This window comes from Lonchura striata, chromosome 21 (assembly GCF_050655825.1).
Source record: "Lonchura striata isolate lonStrDom1 chromosome 21, ASM5065582v1, whole genome shotgun sequence".
Taxonomy (NCBI): domain Eukaryota; kingdom Metazoa; phylum Chordata; class Aves; order Passeriformes; family Estrildidae; genus Lonchura; species Lonchura striata.
In genome coordinates this window covers 561,196-574,964 of record NC_140723.1, presented here as the reverse complement: position 1 = coordinate 574,964, position 13,769 = coordinate 561,196, and the positions used below count along the sequence as shown (strand labels likewise).

The following is a 13,769-nucleotide window of genomic DNA, read 5'->3' as shown; positions in this document are numbered from 1 at the left end:
TTAACGAGGATGAGCACCGGGAAGGAAACCCCTGCGGTTTCCAGCTCCAGCAGCAGCCCGAGGCTGTTGGAGATGGAAACTCGGGGTGCTGATCCCGATTTTCCAGCGTGGATGTGGCACTGGGAACCCCTCCAAACATCTCCCGTGTGTTTGAGGGGTCAGGAAAAGGCTCAGGGCAGGAGGACGGGGAGAAATCCCAATCCCTGCACAACTCAGATTTGCCGTGGGTCTGTCCTGCGTGGAAGGGAAGCCCTAAAAGGGATCCCAAAATTCCCTGCTGTGGGAAGGGGGGATCTGGGGGATTTGGAGGGATCCCACGCCACCCCATCCCATCCCACCTCATGGGTGCCCTCAGGGCCGTGGGGCTGAGCCGTGCCTGCGCATGGGGGGCTGCGGAGCCGTCACCTGCATGTCCACGCCGCCGGGAGGGGCTGGAAAGGGATTGTAGGAATCTTGGGAGACTTGGAGGGGCTGGAAAGGGATTGTAGGGAATCTTGGGAGACTTGGAGGGGCTGGAAAGGGGTTTTTAGGAATTCTAGGATTATTCTGAGCCGTTCTGCTAAGCTCCAGCACTGTGAGCTCACAGTTGTCCCTGTGCCCCCTTCCTGAGCCACATTCCTGCTGCCTCCTGTCCCTGCAGAGGGAATGTCACCATTCCCAGCCCTTTTCCAGCTTTTTCTCAGCCTTTTCCCAGACCTTTTCCAGCCTTTTCCCAGCCAGTTTGGGCTGTGCTGCCCCATCCTTCGAGGGAGCTTCTCCCACACCCCGCTGCTGCATTTGGCTGCCCATAAAAGTGATTTTTCCTCCTCTAGGGTGAGGAAAGGAAAAAGGAAAAAGGAAAAAGGAAAAAGGAAAGGAAAGGAAAGGAAAGGAAAGGAAAGGAAAGGAAAGGAAAGGAAAGGAAAGGAAAGGAAAGGAAAGGAAAGGAAAGGAAAGGAAAGGAAAGGAAAAAGGAAAGGAAAAAGGAAAGGAAAAAGGAAAGCAAAAAGGAAAGCAAAAAGGAAAGCAGAGGAGGAGGAAAAAGGAAAGCAGAGGAGGAGGAGGAGGAGGAGGAGGAAGGCAGGGTCTCCTGGCTGCCCCTGGCTTATGGCTCGCTCCCCTTTTCTCCCCATCCAAGTCCCGAGGTGCCGGATTCCCCCTCAGAGCCCAGGTGAGTGTCCAGGCTGTGCCTGTCCCCGCTCTGCCCGTGCCTCGCCGTGTCCCCGTGTCCCTGTCCCTCGGCATGTCTGTGTCCTCTGTGTCCCTGTCCCGGCTTTTTATCCCTGAGGGATTGGCAAAGGGCCACCAGCCCCGGGGTGAGTGACCCTGCAGGGACAGCCAAGGGCCACCAGCCCGAGTGACCCTGCAGGGACAGCCGAGGCCACCATGGGTGAATCCCAGAACGGGATGGAGATGATCCAACATCTGGCAGCTTTAGGGCACAGACCGTATGGGTGAATCCCAATTCCAGGAATGGGATGGAGATTATCCAACATCTGGCAGCTTTAGGGAACAGACTGTATGGGTGAATCCCAATTCCAGGAACGGGATGGAGACCATCCCAGCTCTGAGCTGCCCGGTGGGATGGAGTTATCCCAAAACCGGAGACCCTCCAGGCCAGCGGGTGGGGACAGGCCGGGGGGTTTGTCCCAGCTGGCTCGGGGGGAGGAGGAGGAGGAGGAGGAGGAGGGGAGGAAGGGGAGCATGAGGAGGAGGATGAGGAGGGGAGGAGGATGAGGAGGAGGGGAGGAAGGCGCTGCAGGGCTGCCCGGCTGTGCCCGCAGTGAGAAGGCGCTGCAGTCCAACCACTTTGAGCTGAGCATCAGGACGGAGGCGACGCAGGGGCTGCTGCTCTGGAGCGGCAAGGGGCTGCAGCGCTCCGACTACATCGCCCTGGCCATCGTGGACGGGCGCGTGCAGCTCAGCTACGACCTGGGCTCCAAGGGCGTCACCCTGCGCTCCAGCGTGCCCGTCAACACCAACCAGTGGGTGCGCATCCGCGCCTCCAGGTCAGCGCCAGGGGGATTGGGATCGGGATTGGGACTGGGATTGGGATCGAGATTGAGACTGGGATTGGGATTGGGAGCAGGATCTGGAGCAGGAGCTGGATTGGGATTGGGATCGGGACTGGGATCTGCATCTGGGCTGTTCCTGAATCCCTGCTCTTCCTCCCTCCCCGGGAGCAGGGTGCAGAGGGAAGGCTCCCTGCAGGTTGGCAACGAAGCGCCCATCGCCGGCTCCTCTCCGCTCGGGGCCACCCAGCTGGACACGGACGGGGCGCTGTGGCTGGGTGAGTGCAGGGAGGGACATTCCCGGTGTCCTCAGCAGGGCTCGGAGCTGGAATGGGGTGTGGATTTTGGGGATGTCCCTCCCTCCCTTCAGCACCACTGAAAATCCCTACAAACATCTCTGGTGGTGGCACTGAGGGAGCAGTGCCAGTCTTTGCCATGGCACCGTGTCCCCCGAGGGAATTCCAGTCCAGCTGGTGCTGGAAGGGACCTTGGTGCCCTCCAGTGCCACCTCCAGACACGTCCCAGTGTCCCCAGGTGCTCCAGCCCAGCCTGGGGCACTCCCAGGGATGGGGCAGCGCCGGCTGCCCTGGGAAATCCATTCCAGGGAGGGACAGGGACAGGTCCCAGCGTGGCAGTGCTGGGGCCAGGCTGTGTGTGACAGTCCCCAGTCTGTGTGAGCTGTCCCCAGCTAAGCCCGTGTCATTTCCAGGGGAGCTGTCCCCGTCCCTGTCCCTGTCCCTGCCCTGTCCCCGTCCCTGTCCCTGCTCTGTCCCCGTCCCTGTCTCTGTCCCTGCTCTGTCCCTGTCCCTGCCCTGTCCCTGTCCCTGTCCCTGCTCTGTCCCTGTCCCTGCCCTGTCCCTGTCCCTGCCCTGTCCCTGTCCCTGTCCCTGCTCTGTCCCTGTCCCTGCCCTGTCCCCGTCCCTGTCCCTGTCCCTGCCCTGTCCCCGTCCCTGTCCCTGCCCTGTCTCTGTCCCTGCTCTGTTCCTGTCCCTGCCCTGTCCCCGTCCCTGTCCCTGTCCCTGCCCTGTCCCCGTCCCTGTCCCTGCCCTGTCTCTGTCCCTGCTCTGTCCCTGTCCCTGCCCTGTCTCTGTCCCTGCTCTGTCCCCGTCCCTGTCCCTGCTCTGTCCCTGTCCCTGCTCTGTCCCTGTCCCCTCCCCTGTCCCCATCCCCATCCCTGTCCCTGTCCCCCGCTGACCCCACTCTGTCCCTGTCCCTTTCCCTGTCCCTGTCCCTGTCCCTGTCCCCGTCCCGTCCCTGTCCCTGCTCTGTCCCTGTCCCCGTCCCGTCCCTCGCTGACCCCACTCTGTCCCTGTCCCTGTCCCTGCCCTGTCCCCTCCCCTGTCCCTGTCCCTGTCCCCCGCTGACCCCGCTCTGTCCCTGTCCCCGTCCCTGTCCCTGTCCCCTCCCCTGTCCCCGTCCCGTCCCCCGCTGACCCTGCTCTGTCCCTGTCCCTGCCCTGTCCCCATCCCTGTCCCTGTCCCCTCCCCTGTCCCTGTCCCCTCCCCTGTCCCCGTCCCGTCCCCCGCTGACCCCGCTCTCTCCGCAGGCGGGCTGGACAAGCCGAGCGTGCCGCAGCGCCTGCCCAAGGCGTTCAGCACGGCCTTCGTGGGCTGCATGCGGGACGTGCTGGTGGACCGCCGGGAGCTGCACCTGCAGGAGGACGCGCTCAACCGCCCGCGCATTCTGCACTGCGGGGCCCAGTAGAGCCCAGGCGCCTCCCTCCCCCCTGCCTACTGCTGTAATTATTTTCTATTTTTGTAAACTTATTGCTTTTTATATTTTGGGGGGGACGGGGAGGTCAGGAACCCCTTTTTGCTTTCGGGTTCTCGGGGCGGCGAGCGGCGCAGCGAAGCTCGGCCGAGGCTCCGAGGAGCGGCACCAGAACTCTCCCGCTGCGGCGTCCATCTTCTTCATACTTGAAGCTTCTTCGTTCTGGGGTCGTTTTCCCCCTTTTTTGCCTGTTTTTGGGGGGTTCGTCCCCAAAAACAACCCCGTTTTCCCGTGCGGGGGAAACGCTGCCGGTGCTGGCGAGGCGCTCACGGATTGACGGGGTGGGAATTCCCGCCCTGCTCCGGGCTCTGGCTCTTCCAAACCTTCTCCTGGCGCCGCGTTCACCGAATTCCTGCTGCCCCCGTTCCTCTCACTGTAATTTATGTGTGTAAGGATCTCAAGTGCTTTTCTCCTCCGAGCTCTGCTCAAATCAGGGACGGAGCCGGGCCCGAGCTCCGCTCCGCGCTCGCTTGGGACTCTGCTGGACTCAGAGGTGCCGGGGAGGCAAAAATGGATTTTCCCAGCGGTTCTCCTCCTCCTCTTCCTCTCGGACACGCGCAGGAGCAGCTGTGAAACCTCATTGCCACGTTCTGTCTTCATCCCAGACGTGTCCTGACCCCTCCCTGTGCCGGGGATCGCTTGGAGCTCCTCTCCAGGAGCTGGGAATTCTGTCCCTCTCCCGAAAGGACCAGGAAATTCCCTTTTCCCTCCTCAGAGATCTCCTGGGTGTGTCCTTCCACACCCCACGGCCTTCTCCAGCCTCCGGCTCCCAGCCTGGCAAGGCAGAGCTGCCACTGAGCCACTCCCACGAAGAAAATTTGGAATTTTTCACCTCGGACTTGCAGTTCTTGGGTCTTCCAGGTTCCTCTGGATGCCGCCAGCGCAGCAGGAAGGGCTCCAGCAGGAGCAGCAGTGGGGCTGGGGAGGATTTGGGGAGAATTTGGAGCATTTTCTTCCAGGAAAGCAAAATTTTGAGGCCAGTTCTGAAGTTTTTGGGGTGTGGCTGCAGGCTGGGATCTCCTGGAATGTGGAGAAGAGGAGATGGATCCCAGCTCTGGGAGAAATCCCGTTGGGATTCCTTCTCCGTGGAAGGGTTTCCTCGTGCTTTGTGGCCTCAGCTGGAATTTCTCTGTGGAAAAACAACTTTTGGGAATTCTTCTGCGGGATCCCGCCGGGTTCTGGGTGGGAATTCCTGCCCCAGGTGCCAGAATTTGGCTTTTTCCCCCTAAATTTCCACCCCACCTTGCAGGGCACCCCTTGGAATGGGGTTTTGGCACCAACTTTTGAGCCAGGAAAGGTCAAATTTCTTCTCTCAGGGTGAGCTCTGAACAAAGGTGGAACCAAGAGGGGAAACCTATGGAAAAACCACTCGGATCCGCTTTGATTTTGTTTATTTGATTTAAAAAATAATAAATATTCCCAAGCTGTGACATTCCTGTGGAAAACCCGGCGTTAAATCTTCCACGGGGGGCTGTGCCCTGTGTGGGATGAAGGCTCTGCTGTGCCTGGGGGGTTCTGTGGGTGCCAAAATTCCCATTTTTTGGGAGCTGCTGGGTCCAAATTGGGATTCCTGGTGGGAAAAGCTGGGCTGGGCTGGGAGGGCTCTGGGAGTCCCCCAGTCCATATTTTGGGAGCAGGATTCCCAGCTGGGCTGGATGTTCCAGCTCCAGAGGGGCTGGGAAGCTGCTGAAGAAACAGAAAAAAAACCAAAACAAAACAAAAAAAACCAACAACTGAAAAAAATAAATCTAAAAACTCCTCCTGCTTTCGCTGGGGCTTGGAAATGCCTTAAAGCAGGACTCGTGTCCTCATGGGGGAGCATTTGGAATTTCCAGCAGCACGCTTCAGCTGGGTTTTATTTTTAACAACCTTTCTACCACAGCATGTGCAAAAAAAAAAACCCAAACAAACAAACAAAAAAGAGAAACATTGAGGTTGGGTTTTTTTCTAGATTTGATTTTTTTTTGTTTGTTTTTTTTTTTTTGTTTGTTTTTTTGTTTTTTTTTTTTTAATTTAAAACCCCTGAGCTGTCCATGGAGAGGGTGAATTCCTGGCTGAGTTGGGATGGGCAGGAGAGGAGCAGCATGATGTAACCATTACTAACTCGTGTCTTTCGTCGAATCACCCACAAATAAAGTTTGGAAACTATTAAAGAGGTTTTTAAGGGGCCTGCTGCTTTTTTTGTTTTCTTTTTTTTTTTTTTTCCCTTAGGATAGAGGAAAATCCTGCTTTTCCTGATGCTGTCTGCTGGGCAGAGGAGGGTGAAGTCTCCTAAATTCGGTTTTTCCAGGAATTCCAGCCCCAGTCCCAGGGTTTTGCAGGACTTTTGTGTCTTTCCTCCCCCTCCGCGGTGGTTTCAGCTCATGGGAGTCTCCACTTATCCCCTCAGCACCGGGGAACCTCCCAGCCTCTGGAATTTGGGATTCACCCTCCCAGCCTCTGGAATTCTGGTGTTTCCCCTTCCCAGCCTCTGGAATTTGGGATTCACCCTCCCAGCCTCTGGAATTCTGGTGTTTCCCCTTCCCAGCCTCTGGAATTTGGGATTCACCCTCCCAGCCTCTGGAATTCTGGTGTTTCCCCTTCCCAACCTCTGGAATTTGGGATTCACCCTCCCAACCTCTGGAATTCTGGTGTTTTCCCTTCCCAACCTCTGGAATTTGGGTTTCCCCTTCCCAGCCTCTGGAATTCTGGTGTTTCCCATCTCTTCATCCAGCCCTCTCCATCCCAGCTCCTCACGGGAATAATCCCGGAGCTGCTCCGGGATGGGGGTGGGAATCCCTTTATTCCCTCAGGAGCCGGAGGAACGGGGGATCCTGGGAAGCTCCGGGCGCATTCCCAGCCCTGCATTCCATGGAGAGCCGGGCAGCGGGACGCGGGGACATTCCAGAGGCACGGGAAGATTCCAGAGGCACGGGAAGGACATTCCAGAGGCACGGGAAGATTCCAGAGGCACGGGAAGGACATTCCAGGGGCACGGGAAGATTCCAGAGGCGCGGGAAGGACATTCCAGAGGCGCGGGAGCGCGGTGTGTGGGATGTGCGACCTGCCCACAATCCCAGGAATGCAGCGGCTCCTGCTTGGCACCGCCGCGCTGCGGATGGAGCAGATCCAGGGAAGGTTTTTGTCCTGTCCCTTGTCCCCATCCCAGAGCAGACTCAGGAACTCCTGCTGGAACGGGATTTTGTCCCAGGTCCTGTCAGGACAGCAGCTCCCATCGCTGTTCCCTATCCCTGAGCAGATCCAGGGGCTGTGGCACTGCCGGACTGGGATTTTGTCCCAGGTCCTGTCAGGACAGCAGCTCCCATCCCTGTTCCCTATCCCTGAGCAGATCCAGAGGCTCTGGCACTGCCACAAATGGGGATTTTGTCCCAGGTCCTGTCAGGACAGCAGCTCCCATCGCCGTTCCCTATCCCTGAGCAGATCCAGAGGCTGTGGCACTGCCACAAATGGGGATTTTGTTGCAGGTCCCGCCGGACAGCAGCTCCTGTTCCCTATCCCTGAGCAGATGCAGAGGCTCTGGCACTGCCGGAACGGGATTTTGTCGCAGGTCCCGCCGGACAGCAGCTCCCATCGCTGTTCCCTATCCCTGAGCAGATCCAGGGGCTGTGGCACTGCCGGAACGGGATTTTCTCGCAGGTCCCGCCGGACAGCAGCTCCTGTTCTTCATCCTGAGCAGATCCAGAGGCTCTGGCACTGCCGGACTGGGATTTTGTTGCAGGTCCCGCCGGACAGCAGCTCCTGTTCTTCATCCTGAGCAGATCCAGAGGCTCTGGCACTGCCACAAATGGGGATTTTGTCGCAGGTCCCGCCGGACAGCAGCTCCTGTTCCCTATCCCTGAGCAGATGCAGAGGCTCTGGCACTGCCGGAACGGGATTTTCTCGCAGGTCCCGCCGGACAGCAGCTCCTGTTCCCTATCCCTGAGCAGATCCAGGGGCTGTGGCACTGCCACAAATGGGGATTTTCTCGCAGGTCCCGCCGGACAGCAGCTCCTGTTCTTCATCCTGAGCAGATCCAGGGGCTGTGGCACTGCCGGAACGGGATTTTGTCGCAGGTCCCGCCGGACAGCAGCTCCCATCGCCGTCCCCCGTGGCTAGGGGAAGGGCGGCCGCGTGGCCGGGGCCGCGGTGGCCGCGGGCAGCGGCAGCTCGGGCCGGCCGCCGGCCCGCGCCAAGCAGCGCAGGTTGCCGGTTTTCAGCGCGCACTGCACGGGCCACAGGACGATGCAGAAGAGGATGATGAGCAGCGCCGAGAGCAGCACGATGCGCTTCCAGTCCTCGCAGACGTCGCAGCGCGCCAGGCGCCCCGCCAGCCCCGCCGGGGCCACCTCGGCGCTCTCGGCCTTGGCCATGGCCACGTCGATGGAGTCGCACGAGTCCGGGTTCTCGGCGTCGGCCGAGGCGCGGCGGCAGCAGAGGCGGGTGCCGTCCATCCACAGCTGCCGCTCCCGCTGCAGCTCGGGCGGCAGCGTGGCCAGCAGCGGGCGGCTGGTGGGCAGCCCGGGCGCGCCCGGGCCGGGCAGCCGGGTGGGCTGGCGGCACAGCGGGCACGGCAGCGCCTCGTGGCCCGCGGCCAGCGCCGCGCCCAGCCGCGCCACGCACTCCAGGCAGAACACGTGCGAGCACTGCAGCAGCTTCGGCGTCTTGAAGGAGTTGTCGTACGGCGTGAAGCAGATGGAGCACTCCACCGGCGAGGCGGGCTTGGGCGAGCCCAGCGGCGAGCCCAGCGGCGAGCGGCCGCGCTTGCCCGGGGGCAGCGATGCGGGGCTCGGGGGCAGAGATGCGGGGCTCGGGGACAGCGATGCGGGGCTCACGGGCAGAGATGCGGGGCTCACGGGCAGAGATGCGGGGCTCACGGGCAGAGATGCGGGGCTCCCGGACCCCGAAGCGGGGCTCCCGGAGCCCGAAGCGGGGCTCCCGGGCGGCGGGGAGGCGGCGGCGGGGCTGGCCGGGCGCTCCGCGGGGCGGGAGCGCCGCAGCTGCGGGAAGCAGGACATGGCGATGGAGCCCCGGGCTCGGGGAGCGTCTGCGAGAGAAAGCGCGGAGTGACTGCGCGGCGATCCCGGCCTTGCTCTGCCCGGTTCTGTTCCTCGGATCCTACATCCTATATCGTACATCCTACATCCTACATCCTACATCCTATATCCTACATCCTACATCCTATATCGTACATCCTACATCCTACATCCTACATCCTACATCCTATATCCTACATCCTACATCCTATATCCTATATCCTAGATCCTAGATCCTACATCCTACATCCTACATCCTATATCCTACATCCTACATCCTAGATCCTAGATCCTACATCCTAGATCCTACATCCTAGATCCTACATCCTATATCCTACATCCTACATCCTATATCCTATATCCTAGATCCTAGATCCTACATCCTACATCCTACATCCTATATCCTACATCCTACATCCTAGATCCTAGATCCTATATCCTATATCCAATATCCTATATCCTATATCCTATATCCTATATCCTATCCTATTCTATTCATTTGATTTTATTTTATCCTATATCCTATATCCTATATCCTATATCCTATATCCTATATCCTATTCATTCTATTCTATTCTATTCTATTCTATTCTATTCTATTCTATTCTATTCTATTCTATTCTATTCTATTCCATTCCATTCCATTCCATTCCATTCCATTCCATTCCATTCATTTTCTTTTATTTTATCCTATCCTATTCCGTTCTGTTCTATTCTACTCTCATATTCTATTCTATTCTATCCCATTCTATTCTATTCTATTCCATTCCATCTTCATTTATTCTATTATATTCTAATTTATTTTATTTTATTCTATATTCTGTTCTATTTTTTATTTTATTCTATTTTATTTCATTTTATTCAATTTTACTTTCATTATCTTCTTTTATTATTTTATTTTACTTTATCCTTTTGTTATTTTATTCTTTTTCTTATTTTATTTTTATTTATTCAGAATCACCTGCTTTTAATTTAATTTTATTTATTTATTTTATCCTCCTCATTCCTCAACTTTTGGCCAACCCCAAAAAATCCCATCAATGATCCCAAAAAACCCTCAGGGATCCCCCAAACCTTTCCCGGCTGGAGCTGCAGGGACAGGAGCAAAATTCCCCCAAAATTCCTCCTTTTTTTGGGCAGAAAATTCACAAAAAATCCAACGTACCCCGGGCGCGGGGAGGCGGGAGCAGAGCAGAGAATTCCATGGGAATGGCTAATCCCGAGCAGAGAATTCCATGGGAATCGCTAATCCCGAGCAGAGAATTCCATGGGAATCGCTAATCCCGACTTTAGGGAGCTTGAGCCGGGCCTAAGAGACAGAAAATGGGGAAAAAGCTTTTTTGGGGATTTGGGCCCGGAATTCCGGGAAAACCACGGAAGGGAGGGAGGAAATTCAGGATTTTCCTGGGGAAAGTCAGGAATTCTCGGGAGGAAATTCAGGATTTTCCTTGTGAAAGTCAGGAATTCTCGGGAGGAAATTCAGGATTTTCCTGGGGAAAGTCAGGAATTCTCGGGAGGAAATTCAGGATTTTCCTGGGGAAAGTCAGGAATTCTCGGGAGGAAATTCAGGATTTTCCTTGTGAAAGTCAGGAATTCTCGGGAGGAAATTCAGGATTTTCCTGGTGAAAGTCAGGAATTCTCGGGAGGAAATTCAGGATTTTCCTGGGGAAAGTCAGGAATTCTCGGGAGGAAATTCAGGATTTTCCTGGTGAAAGTCAGGAATTCTCGGGAGGAAATTCAGGATTTTCCTGGGGAAAGTCAGGAATTCTCCACCTGGAGCTGCAGCTTGGGCTGGGTCGGGAGAGGGAAAAGCTGCTGGGCCTGGAACCCCCAAAATTTGGATTTTTTCAGGCATCACCTGCACCCAGAGACAAATGTTGAGCTTCATCCTTCTCAAAACCCCCAAATTTGGGTTATTTTAGGCAGCGTCTGCATCCAGAGCCAGAATTTCAGCTCCTGTCCCTGAAGCCCCCCCAGCATCCCCCAAAATTCCGATTATTTTATCTCCAGCCGCATCCAGACCCGAATTTTGAGCTTCATCCCCCTTGGAATCCCCAAAATTCGGATTATTTCAGGCATCACCTGCATCGAGAGCCAAATTTGGAGTTTAATTCTTCTTCAAATCCCCAAAATTCAGATTATTTTTCTCTCCAGCCACATCCAGACCCGAATTTTGAGCTTCACCCCCCTCAGAGCCCCAAAATTCGGATTATTTCAGGCTCCACCTGCCCCCAGCCCCAATTCCTGTCCCGAGCAGCCGGAAATTCCCGGAAATTCCCGGAAATTCCCGGAAATTCCCGGGGCCGGCTCCGGGGGATTTTTCCGGGATGTGTCACCGAGATCAGCTGCTTCCGGTAATTACAGCTGGCCCCGCAATTAAACCCGAGCTTAATTAAGGGAGGTCAATTATTCCCCGCGTTCCACAAGGGGAAAAAAAACTTCATTATTTATATGGAATTATTTATGAGTATTAGCATTTATAATTTATAGTAATGGCATTATTTGTAATTATTTCTATTATTTATGTAGTTTATGATCTCCTTTTCTGTTATAATATATTTATATTTATATTCATATTTATATCTATATTTATATTTTCTAGATCTATATTTATATTTATTTATTTTTCTAGATCTGTATTTATATTTGTATTTATATTCATTTCTCTCTATCTATTTATATCTATATTTATATTTATATCTATTTATATTTAGCTCTATATTTATATTTAGAACTCTATTTATAGTTATAGTTAATATATTTCTATAAAATCTCTTTTCCATTTTGATATATTTATTTATTCTGTATCCCCCTCCAGAACTTCTCTTTTTTTGGGCTCCTCTTCATTTAAATATGGAATTTTTTTGTTAGGGTGCAGCTCTAACCTGCTGGGGTTAAATTTTGTGTATTTTCCATGAGTTTTAATGGCTTTTAATCAATTTTTAACATTTTTTTCCTGCTTACAGATAAATCCCAAATCCAAGCCCGAACCAGCACAAAGGGGAGGAGAGCCTGAGGGAGTTTTCCCTTTTTTATCTTGGTTTTTTGCCTGAATATTCCCTTTTTTCTCCATCCCCTCAATGCCATTTTTCCTGGGAGTCTTCCAGGGATTTTCAGGAATTCTGAGCAGCTGGGAAAGGGAGAAGCCTCGGCTTGCCCAGGTTCTTATTGCACAATTATGAAATTAATGATGAATTACGAAATTATTAATGATGAAATGATGAATTATGAATTGTTAATTATGAAAACCTAGGAGCTCTTTCCTGGCCTGGCCTGTGTCAGCTCCGGCCCGGCAAAATCCCAAATTCAGCTCCACACTTACCCCAAAATTCGCTTTTAAATAAAAATTCAAATTTTCCAATTTTCTAAATGCCACCGTGGCGTCCTTGGGTTGATTAAATTGAGATTTTTGCTTAATTTTATCCTTTTATTTGGCTTAATTTTTGTTTGATATTTTGATTTTTGGGCTTTGGGGATCCGCAGGGATTTGGCTCAAGCTGAAGATGATTTTAAATTCCTCCACCTCCCCCTCCTCATTTTTAACAGAATAATTTTGGTTTTAGGGGCTTTTTTGTTGGATTTTCTGATTTTTTTTCAATCCCGAGCCTCTCCTTTCCCCAGAATTTGACTGGGATATTCCAGGAGCTTTGGGAAGCAATGAAGCCATCCAGGAGAGGAATTCCAGGTTTGTGTAAATTCCAGGGATCTTTCTGCACCGTGAAAGCAGAACTGAGAGGGGCACGTCCGGGCTGGGATTTGGGATTTGGTGAACTGGGATTTGGGATTTGGTGAACTGGGATTTGGGATTTGGTGAATTGGGATTTGGGATTTGGTGAACTGGGATTTGGGATTTGGTGAATTGGGATTTGGGATTTGGTGAACTGGGATTTGGGATTTGGTGAATTGGGATTTGGGATTTGGTGAACTGGGATTTGGGATTTGGTGATTTGGGATTTGGGCTTGTCCTGTTCCAACAATACCAGTCCCAACAGTCCCAGTCCCAGTGATCCCAGTCCCAGTGATCCCAGTTCCAGCAATCTCTATTCCAGTTCCCCAGTCCCGGTGATCCCACTCCTACAATCCCAGCCCCAGTTCCCCATTCCCTATTCCCAGTTCCCCAGTCCCAATTCCCAGTTCCCCATTCCCAGTTCTCCATTCCCAATTCCCCGTTCCCAATTCCCAGTTCCCCGTTCCCAGTTCCCCATTCCCCATTCCCAGTTCCCCATTCCCCGTTCCCAGTTCCCCATTCCCAATTCCCAATTCCCAGTTCCCCAGTCCCAATTCCCAATTCCCAGTTCCCCAGTCCCAATTCCCAGTTCCCCAGTCCCAATTCCCAGTTCCCCATTCCCCATTCCCAGTTCCCCATTCCCCATTCCCAATTCCCTGTTCCCCATTCCCAGTTCCCCATTCCCAGTTCCCCATTCCCCGTTCCCAATTCCCCATTCCCCATTCCCAGTTCCCAGCGATCCCTCGGTGGAATTCCAGCCCCCATCCCATAAATACCTGTCCAGGTGCTGTCAGCGGTGCAAAACCATCTCCTGCTCTCCCAGTGCCTGGAAATACTCCAGGAATCCACAGAAATCCTCAAAAAATCTGGAAACCCACCAGAAATCCTCCAAAAACCCGGAGATCCACAGAAATCCTCCAAAAATCCTCCAGAAATCTGGAAATCCACCAGAAATCCTCTAAAAATCCTCCAAAAATCTTCCAGAAATCGGGAAATCCACCAGAAATCCTCCAAAAATCCCTTAAAAATCCACCAGAAATCCTTCAGAAATACCTGGCAACCCCAGCCCGGCTCCGGTGAGTTTTATCCCAGCCCTCTCCGGTGGGTTGGGATTTTATCCCAGCCGGCTCAGGAGAGTTGGGATTTTATCCCAGCCGGCTCAGGAGAGTTGGAATTTTATCCCAGCCCGCTCCGGTGGGTTGGGATTTTATCCCAGCCCGCTCCGGTGGGTTGGGATTTTATCCCAGCCGGCTCAGGAGAGTTGGAATT

General features: G+C 54.0%; 2 protein-coding genes across 10 annotated transcripts in view; one reads left to right on the top strand and one right to left on the bottom strand.

Annotated features, from left to right (window-relative positions):
* AGRN (agrin) overlaps positions 1-12,493 on the top strand; it is an 83,144-nt gene extending 70,651 nt beyond the window's left edge. For 6 of the 9 annotated variants that reach the window (XM_085558636.1, XM_085558635.1, XM_085558633.1 and 3 more), the window contains 4 exons: positions 1,118-1,150; positions 1,764-1,988; positions 2,166-2,269; positions 3,538-5,929. In XM_085558636.1, the coding sequence (XP_085414762.1) occupies positions 1,118-1,150; positions 1,764-1,988; positions 2,166-2,269; positions 3,538-3,695 (520 nt within the window). In that variant the 3' untranslated portion in view covers positions 3,696-5,929. Of the gene's footprint in view, positions 1-1,117; positions 1,151-1,763; positions 1,989-2,165; positions 2,270-3,537; positions 5,930-11,739 lie in introns of those variants that run through there. The other 3 variants (XM_085558638.1, XM_085558637.1, XM_085558634.1) reach the window with 2 other exon arrangements.
* RNF223 (ring finger protein 223) lies at positions 5,315-13,577 on the bottom strand (the record flags this gene model as incomplete). Its single annotated transcript, XM_085559086.1, has 3 exons — positions 5,315-8,784; positions 13,277-13,436; positions 13,554-13,577. Coding segments are annotated over 3 exons (1,116 nt in total), but the record flags the coding sequence as incomplete, so codon positions are not given.
* Between the last annotated feature and the right edge of the window lie 192 nt (positions 13,578-13,769).